This window comes from Aethalodelphis obliquidens, unplaced genomic scaffold, assembly GCF_003676395.1.
Source record: "Aethalodelphis obliquidens isolate GAN/ISIS:26980383/991018 unplaced genomic scaffold, ASM367639v1 scaffold4, whole genome shotgun sequence".
NCBI classification, from domain to species: domain Eukaryota; kingdom Metazoa; phylum Chordata; class Mammalia; order Artiodactyla; family Delphinidae; genus Aethalodelphis; species Aethalodelphis obliquidens.
The window spans coordinates 82601958-82620643 of NW_020837948.1; the positions used below are offsets into that span (position 1 = coordinate 82601958).

The following is an 18686-nucleotide window of genomic DNA, read 5'->3' on the forward strand; positions in this document are numbered from 1 at the left end:
AAGAATTTTAAAAATAAAAATCAATTAGAAAGTAGAGTGAAAAATAAAATGAGATTTTTCTCACCAGAGAAAATTGTACCTTACCATCCATGGGTGGCTTAGATGATTCAGACGCAGCTCATGGGCCAAATAAAAACAGGGCATTCTTTTTACATTAGCTTGAGAAATACAAGATAAAACCAGCATTGGTCTTCTTGCAGATCCAAAAGCTGGATCTGTCATTGCCATAATACGAGAAAATTCATCTTGCCATTCATGTCCTAAGGAATGTAGTCAAAACCCTTAATTTGCATTACTTGTAATGACGTAAAAAATAATAAAACAAAATTAAAAACTAACAAAACAAGGGAAGCAAAAAATTACCAGGATCCAAACATAACAAACTGCCTCTATTGCTGTGTTCATTTACTGATCTTTCGTAAAACTACATTAATCAACCTTGCAAGGACAGGAATTTAGGTGAAATCAGAGAGAACAAAAACAGTACCACTCAGATGGTTTAAAAGCAAAAATACTTTGATATAGATATTTTCCTCTCACAAATTCTGTAGCTGTCACTACCCTTTCTTTCAAAGGCCATAGTTTCCAAAATTTAAACATATAATTGAGTCTAGCTTTTTTATCCAAACTGAAAATCTCTGCCTTTCATTGGAGTGTAAATCACTGACATTTTGTGGTAGGCAGAATTCTAAAATGACCCCAATGACTCATACCCCAGTATAATCCCTTCTCCTCTGAGTGTGGGAGGAATCTGTTAATACAGTGGGATTATCACTGACATGATTAGGCTATACTATAAGACACAGCTGACTTCAAGAAAGGGAGATTAAACTCAGTGAGCCTAACCTAATCAGGTGATCCCTTAAAACAGATGAGATTCTACCTAGTGAGAGAGACTCTCCATTGCCGGATTTGAAGACAGAGGGAGTCACATGACAAGGAATGACGATGGCCTGTGAAGCTGAGAGCTGCCCCAAGCTGACAGCCAGCAAGGAAACAGGGATCTCAGCCATACAACAGTAAGGAGCTGAATTCAGCCAATAACTGAGTGAGCTAGAAAGCAGATTTTTCCCTAGAGCCTCCAGAAAGGGATGTAACCCATCTGACACCCTAATTTCAGCCTCTGAGACCTAGGCTGAGAACCCAGCCATGCCGTGCTCAAGACTTCAGACATAGAGAACTCTGAGCTAATAAACAGATGTTGTTTTAAGCCACTAGGTTGGCAGTAATTTGTTACATATTAATAGAAAACAAATAAACATTTAATGTAATTATCAACACAGTACATTTAAATCTATCATATACCTATTGAATTTTGACTTGTTCCATCTATTCTTTGTTCCTTTTCCTGCCTTCTTTTGAACTGACTTTTTTAATGATTCCATTTTATCTTCACTACTGGCTTATTTAACTATACCTCTGTTACACTTCTTTTTAGTGGTTGCTCAAGGATTTACAATGTATATTTTAAACTTACAACAGTCTACTTCTTTGTTTAGTTTTTATTTTATTTATTTATTTGACTGCATTTGAGTCTTCGTTGCTGCGTGCACGCTTTCCCTAGTTGTGGCGAGCGGGGGCTACTCTTCGTTGCGGTGTGCAGGCTTCTCATTGTGGTGGCTTCTCTTGTTGCAGAGCATGGGCTCTAGGCACGTGGACTTCAGTAGTTGTGGCACATGGGCTCAGTAGTTGTGGCTCGTGGGCTCTAGAGCACAGCCTCAGTAGTTGTGGCACATGGGCTCAGTTGCTCCATGGCATGTGGGATCTTCCCAGCCCATGGCTCGAACCCATGTCCCCTGCATTGACAGGTGGATTCTTAACCACTGTGCCACCAGGAAAGTCCCTAACAGTCTACTTTTAAAAAGTATTATATAACTTCACATATAGAACCTCATAATACTATATTTCCATTTCTGCCTTTCCATGCTGTGTAATATTGTTACAATATATTTTATTTAAAAAATATCATAAGCCCATAATACATTGTTACTGTTTATCCTTTACATAATGATAAATAAATTAAAATTAGAAAAAAATATTTTATGTATAGCTATATTGTTTATATCCCAAGGTTCTTCATTTCTTTTTGTAGATGCAGTTTTCTACCTGGTATCATATTCTTCTGCCTGAAGAGTTTCCTTTAATATTTCTTATTATACAAATCTGCTGACTGAACTTTCTCAGATTTTGTTTGTCTGAAAAAAGTGTTGATTTTGCCTTCATTTCTGAAAGATGTGTTTGCTGGGTATTAGATTTCCTCCCCCTTGAATACTATAAAGATTTCCCTTCATTACCTTCTGGCTTACAGCAAAATTCTGTCAGAAAGTCTCTGTCCTTATCTTTGGCCCTCTATATGTATGTTTTGTTTTGCTCTGGTTGCCTTCAAGATATTCTCTTTACCTTTGGTTTTCATCAGTTTGGCTATGATGTATCTGTATTTTTTATTTATCAGGTTTGGAGTTCTTTGTGAATCTTGGATCTGTGGTTTATTCTCTTTCAGTAATTTTGAAATAGTTTTGGTCATTATCTGTTCAGAAATTTCTTTTTCCCTGTTCTTACTCCTTTCATGTTTTGGGACTCCAATCACATATAAATTGAATCAGGGGTCAGCATACCACACTCTGAAGATCTGTTTTTATAAATAAATTTCTTTGTGAAACAGCCATGTCCATTCATTTGCAAACTGTCTATGGCTACTTTTGCACTATAATAGCAGAGGTGAGTAGCTGTGACAGACTGTATGGCTCACATGTCTAAAATATTTACTATATGGACCTTTAAGAAAATGCCAACCCCTGAGTTAGATCACTTAATAGGTTCCCCCAGCTCTTGAATGTTTTGTCCTCCACCCCTACTCTTTTTTCTCTTTGTGTTTTAATTTGGGTAATTTCAATTGATCTATCTTCACATTCACAAAAGGTTTCCTTTGTTAATATGTCCACTGAAGGAACTGTTCACCTGTTATCATATTTTTCATATTTAGCATTCCCATTTTACTTTTTCATAGCTTCCTTCTCTCTGCTGAAAATCCCTATTTGTTCACATATATTGTCCATCTTTTCCACTAGATTCTTTAACATATTAATCATAGTTCTTTTAATGTCTCTTTCTGAGAGGGCTAACATCCAGGCCATCTCTGTGTCTAATTCCATCGAATGCTTTATCACTTGACAATGGGTCATTTCATTTTGATATTTTTTTGTATCTTATAATTTTTAATTTAACACCAGATGTTTTATGTGGAAGAACAGAAGAGACTGAGGTAAAGGATTTACTTCTAGAAATGGACACGATTCTTCTGTTAGGCCATTAATGCAGTGGGATGAGTCCAGCTAGTCAGTAATTGAGCTGCATTTGCCTCTTGTTGCTATAGTTAATTTCAGTGCACCATAAACTGTAAATTCTTTCAGCAGTGGGATGCTGCTATCTTGTTCCAAGTGAGAATAATATATTGTATATTTATACCCTATCTTATTCACAGAGGATTTGGGAAAGAAATTACAATACTGGCTTGTGGCCCAATAATATTCTATTTTCATGCTATTTATCACACTGTGAATGGCAATTATTCAGAATATATGGATAGTGTTCTTAACTAATCTACTTAAAGTAAACACTCCACCCCACACATCTCTCTACTATCTGGATAATTAAAATAAAGGTAAAATTTTTCATTTACCTGCATAAGTTATTTGAATAGGGCCAAAAGCAGACAAAACACCAATAACAAAAAGTGTAGAAGCATACAACAACAAAAAAACACTATGTAGTTATAGTATCAAACTTCGGTGTGCATCAGAATCTGTAAAGCTTGTTAAAAAAACAGATGCCCAAAACACAACCCAAATCTATGAGTCATAATCCACCAGGGTAGGAATCAGGCAGCTGCGTTTTTAACAAGATCCCTCAGTGATCCTAATGCACATCAAGTTTTGGGAATCCAATATTAACAGTAATAACAGAATCACATTGATGAAATTAGCCATGATATTCTTAACAAGCCACAGTAAAGCCTAAAAACATACTTTCTTATTTGCTTTGCAAAGAAGGCACTTTTAAAAAGAAAATAAGATAATACTTACTTTTATGAGCTTCAGCATTTGCAACATAGATGAACCCATCAACAACTTCACACACCTTCTGAATTTGTGGAATTACACTGTACCGGCTTCCCTGTTGATCATCCCCTTCATTCTGTATACTGAACATCTTGTTAACTGCACTTGTATGTTCTTCTCTTGCTCTATCTCTTTCCTTTCTATAAGAAAAATGTAAATACAGAACATAAACGGACACTAAACAGACTTCACCCCCCTAAAATATTCCATTACTGATGTCTCAGATAGGTTGCCAAGTAGGTAGCCTTACCTTGTAGTTGAATATAATATTAGGATGTTGAATTTATGTTGGTTGCTCAACTGAAAACTGACTCCTGATCCAATACCTAAAGGAGAAAATTACAGTTATCAAAACAAGTCATTAATAAAGACAGCAAAAGATGAGAATGAAAAAAATTACCTGGTATAAGTAAAAAGAGTAAATGAAAAACTATGACAAGTGATACATATAGCTCTGGAATAAAATGAAATGTTTGTGTTGAAGAAAAGATGCCGTAAGCAATTTTCATTCACATAGTAATAAACTATGGATATAGAAGAAAAAAGTGCTAGACTTTAACATTCCTTTTTTTTTTTTTTTTTTTTTTTTTTTGCGGTACGCAGGCCTCCCACTGCTGCGGCCTCTCCCGTTGCGGAGCACAGGCTCCGGATGCGCAGGCTCCAGATGCGCAGGCTCCAGATGCGCAGGCTCAGCGGCCATGGCTCACGGGCCCAGCCGCTCCGCGGCATGTGGGATCCTCCCGGACCGGAGCACGAACCCGTGTCCCCCGCGTCGGCAGGCGGACTCTCAACCGCTGCGCCACCAGGGAAGCCCTAACATTCCTTTTCATACCATCATCACTATCATCATTAACTTTATCATCATCCTCTCAGTAGCAGCTGCATCGCAACAGCTACTACTATTTATCCTCAAGACTAAGGCTTAGTTTCACTTCTTTTATGTTTCTCATTAGTCTTATACTCCACGTACACATTCAACCAAATGGCTTTTTTTCCCCACTCTGAAAAGCTGTTTTTAAATTCATGGCACCTTAGAAAACTGAGGAAATATGGCAGACACTGAAATTTTGAATTGGACTTGGGCTAGAATCCTGAATTTGCCACATATGCCCATGTTTCTGTGAGCCTGCTTTGACATCAAAATATAGAAATAATACACACTTTTTAGGGTTATTGTAAGCATTAAATGAGATCACATATGTAAAACACCTACGGAGTGACTGGTAAGTAACAGGTGCTAAACACTAGCTTCTTACTATTTTTTTTTTTTTTTTTTTTTTTTTTTGCGGTACGCGTCCCTCTCACCGCCGTGGCCTCTCCCGTTGCGGAGCACAGTTTCCGGACACACAGGCTTAGCAGCCATGGCTCACGGGCCCAGCCACTACGCGGCATGCGGGATCCTCCCGGACCGGGGCACGAACCCGCGTCCCCTGCATCGGCAGGCGGACCCCCAACCACTGCGCCACCAGGGAAGCCCGCTTCTTACTATTTTATACCTAAATTATTCAACATTGTCATTTGTCCTTCTTTCTTAACTCCTTCCCTCCTTTGGCTGTGTTAACACTATGGGGCTGATTCTCCTCTTGCCTCCCGGAAAGATCCTTTTCCTCTTCCTTGGCTTTACCTCTTTTTACTATATAAATGTCCTCTTAGATCTGTCTACTTCTCTCCATCCTCACCCCCACCTTTTAGTTTAAATTATTATCTCTCACCTGGACTTCTGTAATCATTTCTAACTAGTCTCCTAAATCCACTTCTGCCCCCTACTATCCATTCTTATGACAGCAGCTGGAGAGATTGCTTTAAAATGCTTTTAATTACATCTCTTCCCTTCAAAGCCCCTGCTCTTCAGATAAACAAAATTTTAATATAATCTGGCCTCTACTTACCTCATTAGGACAACTCCATCTTTCATATCCTTAATCCCTGCATAACCACTCTAGGTATTTAAAGCAGCTACGCCGTGCCATCTTATGTCACCATTCTGGGCAACACATATATAGAGATCTTGGTGGCTGGGACTGCAAGCATCCCAGGCAAAGTGGCCCTAGTCCTCCCGCCACCAGGGGCCTCCCCAGAGAGATCACAGAAACAAATTCTACCATGTCTCTAATCTTTGTTTACATCAGTTTAACTTCCAGAAATTACCCTCTCAACACATCTAACCTCAGCCCAGTATGATTCTCATGTTGTTTTGCCCCACCTTGCCAATGACTCATCCCTCCACTCTTCCCTGACCTTGCAGGGTCTGAGGCACAATTAGATGGGCAATTTCAAACAATCACTCCAGCTGCTGTCTGGAGAATGAAATTGCCATTTCACTATCAGCAAATTTCCCCATATCCCCAACCTCTTCTTGAAGGGTTCCTTCCACCTCATGGCCCTACCTGAAACTAGCCTGTCCCTAGGTGCCACTTCTCTTAACAGTGGGGTCTCAAGTAACAAAGTTACCTATTCTCTCACATCTCAGGGTAAAGAGATGAGGTGAATGGTCTCTTTACTCCTCAATGCCATGTCTTAACCATTACTCACCAACCCTCTTGAAAAAACTCCATCTCTCTGAGACACACACACCATTTAGCTGTAATACCATCTCCTGTCCTTAACCTTGTCATTTATGAATCTCCTTTTGATAACCCCTTCCTCCAAACGTTCACTGATGATTTCAGCACCTGGCTTACAATATTCCTCTCTATCGTCAGAAACTTCCAAGTCCATGTGGACTTCATATGATTCCCAAATCTTCATTTCTAGCCCAGATCTTTCTCTTGAGATATGGATGCATAAAGTAATCCATAAAGTCATTCGTTCATTCACTCATCAAATGTATATTGAATGCCTACTATGTGCCTGGCACCACAGCTAAGAATAAAGCTGACAAGATTTCTGCCCTAATGGAGCTTCCATTCAAGTGGCTAGCTTATAGCAGGCATCTCTACTTGTATCAAAAGTTTCTCTTCCTCCTGTGTTTCCTTAACCTAGTGAATGGCACCATCATCCAATATGAAAATCAGACCAAAAACCAGGAATTATCCGTATTACTGCTAACACACATTGAGTCAATTCTATATCCTTCATATTTTTATCACAATATTGTAGTGGTTTCTTAACTTCTAATCAGTTCTCCACTCAGGAGCCAGAGTGATCTATCCAAAATGCCATCTTGATCATCTTACTTCTCTGCTTAAAATCCTTCAACAAATGCTTGACATACAAGCGTCTTCTCACCTGGCCCCACTCTGGACACACAAAGCTACTTCAAGTGTGTCATGCACACTCAGAACTCTGGGATTTTAGAAATGTAGTTCTCACTGCTTAGAATATTTTACCCTTTTTTTTGATGGCCTACCCCTACTTATCCTATTGACTCATGTAAGGCATCAGGTTCAATGCAGAGCCTTCTCTGACCCTTACCTTTCTACACAGGAGCTAATTACACCACATTCTAATCACCTGTATACATGTCTCTGCCCTCCTTTAGACCAAGTACCTTTCAGGGCAAACAGGAGATTTCCGATGTTGTTTGTTTTAAATCTCTGCATCTTTAGTATCTAATAGGTACTCTCAATAAATGAATAAGTAAAGCACAAGCTAGTTTACACTGTTATGCATGTTTATTATACATCCTGCTTACGAAACTAACTACATGGCTGTTGTTGCTATTGTTTATCATAGAAATAAAGGTAAGGTGATAATTTAGCTCTTTTTTGAAATTCCAATATATATCAAAGTACTTTGCATATAGTAGGTGCTGAATGGATTTTGCTGTTAACATTCTTTTAAAATATGGTAAATGTACAAATATAACTTTTTTATAACATCTTTATTGGAGTATAATTGCTTTACAGTGGTGTGTTAGTTTCTGCTTTATAGCAAACAAATATAACATTTTGACAACATACAATTTGCTTTCACATAATCTCATATTCTGGACTGAGAAAGTAAGAGAAAGCTTACCTCTTATAAAAAGTAAATTAATTCTTTCAGTCCATAGAGACCTGAGGGCTCCCATGCACCAAATTAGTATATTTCATTACAACAAAGAGTTAATTAATTTAAAAACTAATTTCTTTCTATTTAACATTAGAGTCAAGCTCAAAGTGTTTGAATTATTATGTACTGTAGATTAACATGAAAATTACCATCAATCTGCCTCTGAGGCAAACCAGCTGTTGGGCAAAGCTCCTCGGAAGACATCAAGCTCAACACCAAAGATGTATTTAGTTCTTCCAAACCTGGTCCAAACATGGCAAATCGTGGTTCATTCTGAATGATCAATGAGTGTAAAAATGAGGTGACAGCTCCATACATAGGACGGCTAGATTTTGAGGCTCTTCTTGTATATGGACAGCACATTTTATAGCTGTATAAAATTGTCACAATTAGAAAATTAACACAAACACTTAGCCAGTTATTCATTAAACAATATATAATGTATTGAGAACTTGCTAGACAAAGGGGACATAATGATTATACAGTCCCAATCCTCATGAAGGGCAGTGGAGGACAGGCACCATTATAATACGTATGCCGAGTTCCATGACAGAAAAAAGCACAAGATGCTATGGGAGTAGTAGTGGTCTAGTAGCTGAGGAGGTCTTCCTTGGGAATCATTTACTTAACTTTCTAATTTTTCATTTAGATTCTCTCATGAAACACTTGGTCTAACACGTGTTTCAATGCTTAAAATTCACTACATAAAGCAGTGATTCTCAACCTGGGGAGATTTTGCACCCCCAGGGAACATTTCCTAAGGTCTAGAGTCCAGGGATGCTGTTAAACATCGTACAATGCACACAAAAGACAGTTCCCATAACATCTGGTCCAAAATGTCAATAGTGCCAAGACTGAGAAACCCTGTACTAAACATAAACTACATAGTTAGTATAAATGTCCCTAGAGATAAAAAAGAAAAAAAAATTACTGAAGCTACCAATATAACCAAATTTCTTAGGGTACTTCTATTAACAGTAACAGTTCAATAAGTATTAATCGCAGGGCAGCTCAAATGTTCCTTATAGGTAACCTGGCAAACTAAGAATCATGTGAAAGAAACGACTCAACTTTTTCAATAGCTATAAATTTCTAAACTAGCAATTCAACATGTTATCAAAAATTAAAACAAAGTTACTCAAATCAAAATAAAACCTAAAGCCCTTTAAATCGAGCTGGTTAAGACAACAACTAACGTTACAAGACAATCATCTTTACTTGGGAACCTTGTAATTCAAGAAGGAAAAAAAAATGAACTTTGCAGCTATGTAGATCTGGCCAAGCCTCACCACTTTAATTAGTCATATAAGCCACTTATAGTCTAAACTTCAGTTTTTTCATCTGCATTATTTGAACAATAACAATCAATCCAGGGTCGTAAGGATCAGAAATAATTTATATGATCACAAATGGTCGTTATTACGATTATTACTATCCCTAGGAAAATGTGGTTCCACAGCACACAGAAACACTTGATGTTATGGTTGGCTGTGGGACAATGAAGAGGTAACACTAGCAAGTGAGAGTACAGTAGCACTTGTTAAAATTACATACATGTATATTTTAATCAAGTAGTCTCACAAGACTTGATGTAATGGCATCTGTATTGGAATAAGGAAAGATTCTGAATAACTTAAAATATGAAAAAAAGTCCCACATGTAGCTATTAAATCTACCACAGGAAAACAATTCTTACCTAATGCACAAATATTCTTTAAATTTTACTTATAATGCCTTAAATTTGGGGCTCTTAATAAAACAGGTTATATCTAGAACTAACGACATTACAGTCCCTTACAAATTATGCGACCTTAGACAAATCCATAACCATGCAGAATCTTCATTCCACATCCATAACACAAGGAAAATACCTTCTTATTGCGTGAGAATTAAATAAGTAAACATACATAAAACATCCATCATAGAATCCAATACACTATAGTTGCTCAACAAAATTAATTCTAATACATGATATTCAAAAATGTCAATGCATTTGGGTGATAACAAAATCTTATTTCCCATAAACTTAAGAATGGTTTTCTTCCATGCAAAAGAACTCCTGTCTGAACTCTGGCCTTTCCTTCTCTGGACATGGAAAAGTATTTATTTTAACAAAATGACAAGTGTTCTAAAGATAATGAAAATTTTAAGAAGTGTTTTACTTCTTGCCATATAAACTATCTATAATTATTCAAATACTCTACTTAGGTACTACAGGGAAATAACAAAATGTGAACGCTAAAAGGGTTCTATGAAGGAAGTTATTTTACCTAACCCCCAATTTTTACAAAAGGACACTCAGACTCAAAAATTCATGCAACAAATTAGTAGGAGGGCCAAGACTAACTTAGACTACTGACTTGTAATATAGTCAAATTTAATATCTTGTTTTTAATTCATAAAACTATATACTTACACTGCCATGTAGTCAAAAAATGCACCATCAGTGACCTCAGATATCGGCTTTTTTAAGATTTCTAGATCTGGAAGAGACTTCCAGTCAACAGAAGACCAAGAAGGAAGATCCCGCAACAGAAAATATCTCCACAGAATTGCATCTCGTACGGTTTCATTCCAATAATGACTTGTACTTCCCAAATGACATAGATCATGAGGTGAAAGAAATGACAAAATATATAGCTGTACATCAATCTGAAACAGAGGGAAGCAGTAAGTAGGTTAAAGGAATGAATAATTTATCTTGGTAAAAAGTTTTTTTAAATAATACATTACAGGGACTTTTAAAAATAATAAATTATAGGGACTTCCCTGTCGGCGCAGTGGTTAAGAATCCGCCTGCCAATGCTGGGAACACGGGTTCGAGCCCTGGTCCTGGAAGATGCCACATGCCGCGGAGCAACTAAGCCCGTGCGCTACAACTACTGAGCCTGCACTCTAGAGCCTGCAAGCCACAACTACTGAAGCCGTCACTCCTAAAGCCCGTGCTCCGCAACAGGAGAAGCCACCGCAATGAGAAGCGCGCGCACCTCAATGAAGAGTAGCCCCCGCTCACCGCAACTAGAGAAAGCCCACTCACAGCAATGAAGACCCAATGCAGCCAAAAATAAATAAATTTATATTAAAAAAAATAAATAATTACAAATAAATAATTATATTATACTAGGAAACCAAAGGTCAACTGAACAGTGTATCATTTGAATAATTAAATCTATCATGATAAATTACAAAATTAACAGTTTTTATACTAAATAACAAAAAATCAACTTAACAGTCTTTTTTTTTTTTTTGCAGTGGCATGTGGAACTTCCCTGACCACGGATGGAACCTGTGCCCCTTGCAGTGGAAGCACAGTCTTAACCACTGGACCACCAGGGAATTCAACAGTCATTATTTTTAATGATGAAATCTATCATGCTGAAGTTATTTCCTGTCTCAGGACAGAATCATAATGAACATTTCATTTTTGACACATCGAAACATTCCTGAAATACCTCCCATTGTTCTGGTATTTTTCAAGTAAAATAAGCACTTCATTTAATTTTTCCTTATGGATATTCTGCCCCACCATTTATTTGAATGAACTGCTTAATGAAATAATTTATTCTTCAAAATAAAATCTTTATCAAGCGGACAAACTTCTGATTTTATCATTACATCAAATCAAAGAGTAAATCTGTCACCTGTTCTGTAAAATCTGTTATTTCAGAGAACCTCTGCAAGGAGAACTATGGAGGCAACCTAAGCCTGCAGTTTTTTAATTTCTTATGGACCTCAGACAGTCAACAGTCCAGCTGAAATACAGCATTTTAATAATTTCTAAGAAATTCTCCTCTCTCCGTTTTCCTATCTACCTGAAAAGTTTAACAATGAAAAATGTGTGTAATTCTCGTGGCCTGCTGTAACTTGAGGCCCTTGTAACTTAGTCATTTACTTTCCCGCATTTTAAGATTTTTTTTTGATGTGTACCATATTTAAAGTCTTTATTGAATTTGTTACCATACTGCTTCTGTTTATGTTTTGGTTTTTTGGCCAGAGGCATGTGGGATCTTAGCTCCCCACCAGGGATCCACCTGCACCCCCTGCAGTGGAAAGTGAAGTCTTAACCACTGGACCGCCAGGGAAATCCCTAGTCATTTACTTTCAATTGTCAGTTTTGTCACTTGAAATACAGGTAAGATAACAGTCGCAAAATCCTAGGAGAGTGTGTGTTTTGCGGGACCGCCAGGTGTTTCGGTACATGGAAGCTGGGATGATAGATGCTGAGAACACAAGACACTGGACGCTTTCCATGATTTCCAGAACGTCTGGCATGGTCTCCGCGTTTCCTTAACCTGATGTTCAGGGTGCCCCAGTCCCTAGACCTGTTTTGGGAGTAGAAGACCGGAGGGTGACCTGGCTGCTTGCCAGGGCACAACCTGCAGGTGAGTTTCGGGGCGACCTTCGGCCCAGCTGCGGGGCACCACGGGTCAACGCCAAGGCGTTTCTGCTCAACTGCTGCCCCCAGGTGATGACACTGCCCGGAATGGCTGCAGGGACGGGACCAGACACAGGCCGAGCCCAGGGAGGCTCCCCCCCCCGGCCGCCGCGGCCCCCAAAGGCCGCCCCGGCGAGCGCCCCTCCCGGCCCTGCCCGCGGTCCTCCGCGGGTGGCGGCCGACGCTCACCGGCAGCCGCGTTAGCGAGCTGGCCTCCTCGTCCGCCTCCTCCGGGGAGGACCTCGGAGCCGCCCTCTCCTTGCCCACCGACTGCCAGAAGTTCCTCCAGCCGCTGAGGAAGGCAGCCTCCAGGCGGCCCCAGTCGCTGTGGTGAGGCTGACGGGTGACGCCTCCGCTGCGCGGTTCGCTTCCCGCCATGGCTGCCGACGCCGCACGTGACGCGCCGCAGGGTGACGCCGGCGTGTCCGTCCCCAGCTCCCCGCCCCGCCCTGCCCCGCCCCCGCTCCCTCCCTTCCCCCACCCCCCGTTGCCGCCTCCATCCCCCAGCCCCCGCACCCTCGGTGGAGAGGCCTCCAGAGACGAGGACAGAACTGAGAGATGGCCCGATTGAGCGTGGTTCCCAGTTGAGCTTGAGGTTCCAGCCGACAATCACTGCTCCCCTTACTCCACGCCTCAACCTTAGGCGCGCCGACCTCACCCGTTGGTATAAAACCTCTCGCCCTTTGACCCTTTATAACTTCGTTACTTCACCCAAGGTGGGTCCCTCTGTCTGGGACCCATTTCCACTTTGCCTGGGTCTGGGAGACTCTTACTTATGCAAAAGATGGTAGCCCTCTTCCACTATCTGGGGCTTAGTATCTCTACGTAATCTGGTTTAAACTGTCAACCAGCACTTGAGTGCAATTTCCAGGCCATGCAGCTATCCCTTCTCTTCGTGAGAATATTCAAATATGGAAATTTCTAAATTTCGGAATCAGCCTCCGTCCACCGTTGTCTTATGTCAATTGTCAAAATCTTCTCTCACATATTACCCAAATCACCCATTTAAAAAAATTAATCTATTTTTTGTTGTTGCAACTTTTTTATTTAAGCATAGTTGATTTAGTGTTGTGTTAATTTCTACTAGACAGCAAAGTGATTCAGTTATACGTATATACATTCTTTTTTATATTCTTTTCTATTATGGTTTAGCACAGGCTATTGAATATAGTTCCTGTGCGGTTCAGTAGGACCTTGTTGTTTATCCATTCTATATATAATAGTTTGCATCTGCTAACCCAGAACTCCCACTCCATCCCTCCCCCACGCCTTGGCAACCACAAGTCTGTTCTCTATGCCTGAGTCTGTTTCTGTTTTGTAGATATGTTCATTTGTGTCATATTTTAGATTCCACATATAAGTGGTATCTTTATGGTATTTGTCTTTCCCTGTCTTACTTCACTTAGTAGGGTAATCTATAGGTCCATCCATGTTGCTGCAAATAGCATTATTCTTTTTTATGGCTGAGTAATATTCCATTGTATATATATGTACCACATCTTATTTATCCATTCATCTGCCAATGGACATTTAGGTTGCTTCCATGTCTTGGCTATTGTGAATAGTGCTACTATGAACATAGGAGTGCAGTATTTTTTGAATTTTAGTTTTGTCCAGATATATGTCTAAGAGTGGGAAATTAATCCCATTTTTTAATAGTCTTCAAAATAGAAGACAGGATCAGCAACTTCATAAAACCATTCAGGTCTTTAAGGATCATGATAGGCTACAGGGAACATATACATACCTTGTGTGTATGTACAAATATTTAAAGACATACATATATTTAACATAATATATATTCACCTCTCTGCCTCTCTCCCCCATCTGTATCTATATCCATATTTGATCTATATTCCACATAGCAGAGCGCCATAATGCTTAACGGACACAGGGCTTATCGGTTTGTATTTGCACTTCAAAAGTAAATATCTGGGAATCTAAATGTCAAATAACAGAAACTCAATAAAGCCCAATAACTGAGGTTCTGTGAGATCTGAATTTAGTTTCATTATTTATCTTGCATGCCACTGCCAGGGGCCAATAACCAACCCACTTGAAGGCTTAGTTCTGTGAGGCTGTCCAGACCAGAAAAAGAGCCATGAATTAATTGGCATTTCTCCTACCTCTCTAGGAACAAGAAAGAACACAAGAAAAAAAAAAAAATCAGTTTAAGTATGTTCAGTTAAGTACTGAAATGGTTCTAAGCTTTCTTAGAAAGAAAGTGACATTTGTAAAATAATGTGTTCAAATAATTTTTTATTATGGAAAAATTTGAATACATATATATAGGAATATGAGTGAATAATAAAATGAAATAAACTGTATTTACTAGCTAAGATTCTAGTTACCAATGATTGTTTTTTGTTTACAAGGTGCAAAATGTTGCTTTTCAAATTTTGTAATTCCTTTTATTAGATGAATTAAAGAAAAATTGTCCCTCATCAACCATTTGACTGCCCTGCCCAAGAACTGAATCGGCCTTATCTCTAAGGAGCCCTAGTTCGTTTTAATGGGAAATGGTATTTAGACATTATTTAATGGTCTTCATACTGTTATTTCCCATTCAAATTTAAAATTACAGAATTTTTACTTACCTTATTCAGTTTCATGTCTCTTTTCTCTTACACTGAAAATCCTCAATACATTTCTGATTTTCATAGTTATTAACAATATAAGTACCGAGGAGTTTGATTTCTTTCTAGCTCCTTTTGCCCTTGGGGATATCCCACTAGGGGTGTGAAAATTTTGTGCTTTAAAGATAACTGATACATTCCTGTGTGTTGAAGCCACCAACTTGCTACATAATTACAGCTCATTTGTTTCATTTTGCTTTGGATTTTTAGGGGTTTTCTTTCATTCTGATGTAAAAAATACAAAATTCAGCATATATTCAGAGAAGTCTAGTTTCCATCCTGATCCTCCAACTGGTTCCTCTGCCCCCATCTCCCACTTCCACCATAGGTAACCGTTTTTTAAAGTTTTTTTTTTAAAAATATAAGCAAACAAGATTATTACACACATTTATACTCTTTCTTAAATAAATAGTACTATACACCTTCTCCACCTTGTTTTTCACTTAATATGGCCACTCCATAGCATTTTACAGAAATATTCCTCTTTGGTTTTTAAAGCTACATGCTACTCAATCATGTGGATTTACCAGTTTAATCTATTTTTAAATAGGGTATCCATAATATTTAGATGACTAATATTAATTAAATGCATCTGACTTGTGAGATAAGAGACCAAAAGGTAAGAGTGAGACCAGAAGCCAAGTCAGTCAAGCTGATTGGTAAATGTGGAAGTTAGTATACAGCAGGTATATATACTTTTGGAGTCTGAGGCTGAAAACTTATGAAAATTAATTGTAGGTTTTCTCCCAGCCACACTTATTACAAACATTTAAGATGCCTATACAGCCAGTGATTTCTTCTCTGAAAACTTCTTCCCATTTAGAATGGCCACCACCACTTGTACTGAGCAAAGGGCAGTGAGTGCTCACCGGTCAGAACAAGAGTTTGTCACTCAATTATTCTGGTTCCTGAGTATTATGGTACTTTTTAGCATGATGAGTGAGGTGTGCCAATACATAGAATTGGCCATTAAGGAAAATAACTTTTGAGCTCTTACCATGTGCTAGGCATTGAACTAAGCACTCTGAATATTAACTCATTTATTCTTCAATAACCTGTGAAGTAGATATTATTATTATTCCTGTGTTAATAAAATGCTAAGGCACAGAAAGGTTAAATAATTTATATGGAATCACACAGCTAGGAAACAACAGAGCTGGGATTTAATCAGGCCTCTACCCATATTCCTAACCACTAAACCACCCTGTCTGAAAGTTATCAGGACCAGAAGAAATAATATCGTATGTTACCAAACCAAACTTGGGTCCATTTGCCCTTATGCAGTAAAGCCAATCTATTGACACTAGGTTGTGGTGAAGGAAAGCGCAGCATCTACCTCAGGCGCCAAACAAGGAGCATGCACAGCTAATGCTCAAAAGACCCAAATTCTCTGATGGCTTGCAGAAAAAGGTTTTTAAAGACAGGGCGAGGGAGAGGGTTGCGGGGTGCATGGTCAGCTCGTGGACACTCCTGATTGGTTGGTAATGAGGTAATCGGGAGTCAGCAACATCAACCTTCTGGTTCCAACCAGTCTGGGGTCTATGTGCTTGTGGGTAGCATATAGTTAACTTCTTCCACCTGGTGGGATTTTCAGTATTTGCAAAACAGCTCTAAGGGTATGGCTCAGAATATTATCTATAACCCTTGAGGAGGAACGAAAGGTCCTTGACTTTGTTTAATGGTTAAACCATTATTATTTTGTCCTGTTTGACTGTTTTCCTTTGTTTCTGCATTTTCTCACTTCTCTGATTAAATTTATTTTTGGAACTTGGGGAAAGCCTAGGAGGCTAAAGTTTTTCTATAAACAAGAGGCAGGTGGAGGACATGGGGGGAGGGGAGGAATCTGTCCCAGAAAGGCCCCATAGGGTCCTGCTTGATTATAAATCGTAAACTAACATGATAAAAGTTTTCATTCTGACACAACACTCAGATATAAAAGAAAATAAAGATACAAATATGGGACTATGGTTTTATTTTTTTTAAATTTTATATGCTCCAAAACATTTTACTTGGAAATTTTCACTAGAAGTAGGAAAATAAAAAACAGTAAGGAACAGCAGCACGAATACATAATGCATATTTTAACTGTGGATACATTAAATGTATGTTAATGTAATACTTCCATGATAGCTCATATTGTGTTAAAAGAAATAATACAAGGAGGTGATACTAGAGAACTATGGAATCCTGTATTCTGTGGTAGAAGGGGTATCCTTATGGGAGTCAGAAAAGGAGCCCTGGAAGGTGGAGAGAGAAAAGTGACAAGCAATCTAAAACTAGCATATAAGCCAGCTGTGGGTTTTTAAAAAATGGCATTAAAATGAATCTCCCACTTTAATGAACATCAGAGAATTCCCAGGGGGACTGACTGTAAAGGCAGGAATGTAAATTTCATTGTGGGGTTTTAGCCAACGACTCTCACCTCACTCTACTGTATGCAAACAAGTAAGGGAAAGTCTTCACTCATGATCTGCACCTTAATCAGCATCAAACAATTTACAGTAGCCAGAAACCCTATAAATGCAGCAAAGCAGACAAGCCTTTAACTAAGTCTCAAAGCCTAGATAACATGAGAAAATTCATAATGGAAAAGAACCATACAAATTTAAGGATTATGAAAAATCCTTTAACAGAGTTTTAGTAACCATCAAAGAGTTCAAAATGGAGAGAAACTGCAAGTGTAATAAATGCTACAAGGTCTTTAGGTTATCACTTACCCATTAGTAAGGGCCACACTGGAGAGAAACCCTTTAAATGGGATCAAAATGAGAAGTTCTTAGGTAGTGATTCATTGTTTAATTCATCATCAAAACTTCCATAAGAAAGAGAAACTTCATGAATATACTGAATGTGCAATGGCACACTGAACAGTATTCAACCAGAGGGGTAGACCCAAATGCTGAAGTGGACAGGTGCTTACAGGTGCCTTCCCAACCACCCTAAATAAAACAGCACCCCTCTTGAGTCACATTAGCCCCATGCCCTGCTTTATTCTTCATTAGCACTCATCACTCACCAAGCTACACATTTATTTCTTAAAATGCGTTAACTTCCTCCACTAGAAAACAAACTCTGGTGTTTTACAAAGCTATATACTCAGTGCCTAGGATAAAACCTAGCATGTAATAGGCACATAATAGTTGTTGATGAGTGAATTACAGTAATTATAGTACTTTTCTTATGTGGAGTATTTGGTATTTTGAAGTTAATCCATTCTAAATGAAACAGAATTTACATAGCAGGCTTTAACACATACAAAAATGTACTGTCCATTGTTTTGTAATACATCACAGTAAAAAGCATTATAACTGTTATGGTCTACAAATTATTCTCCAATTGTGTGGGGGATGAAAAAGTTGTACAAAAAGCACCCAACAGTAGCCCCATTAGTGTACCAACCAGTGAGAGACCCAAGTGGTTCACAGGGTCATGAAGACAAAATGGAGTTCCCAGCTTCTGAAGAGAAAGCTCTCTACTTTTCTCTGGTTCTAGATCTAAATGATA

The 18686-nt window shown here is 38.6% G+C and overlaps 1 protein-coding gene across 5 annotated transcripts in view; it reads right to left on the reverse strand.

Annotated features, from left to right (window-relative positions):
• Positions 1 to 12973, reverse strand: part of FBXO4 (F-box protein 4) — a 281797-nt gene extending 268824 nt beyond the window's left edge. For 2 of the 5 annotated variants that reach the window (XR_003431712.1, XR_003431711.1), the window contains exons 1-6: positions 12736 to 12929; positions 10528 to 10763; positions 8261 to 8481; positions 4369 to 4444; positions 4083 to 4258; positions 85 to 260 (exon numbers count right to left, since the gene is read on the reverse strand). Coding sequence is in view for 3 of the 5 variants with exons in the window: in XM_027101189.1 (XP_026956990.1) it covers positions 80 to 260; positions 4083 to 4258; positions 4369 to 4444; positions 8261 to 8481; positions 10528 to 10763; positions 12736 to 12924 (1079 nt within the window). In the remaining 2 variants the exon portion in view is untranslated. Of the gene's footprint in view, positions 1 to 79; positions 261 to 4082; positions 4259 to 4368; positions 4445 to 8260; positions 8482 to 10527; positions 10764 to 12735 lie in introns of all 5 variants that reach the window. The other 3 variants (XM_027101189.1, XM_027101188.1, XM_027101190.1) reach the window with 3 other exon arrangements.
• Positions 12974 to 18686: the final 5713 nt, after the last annotated feature.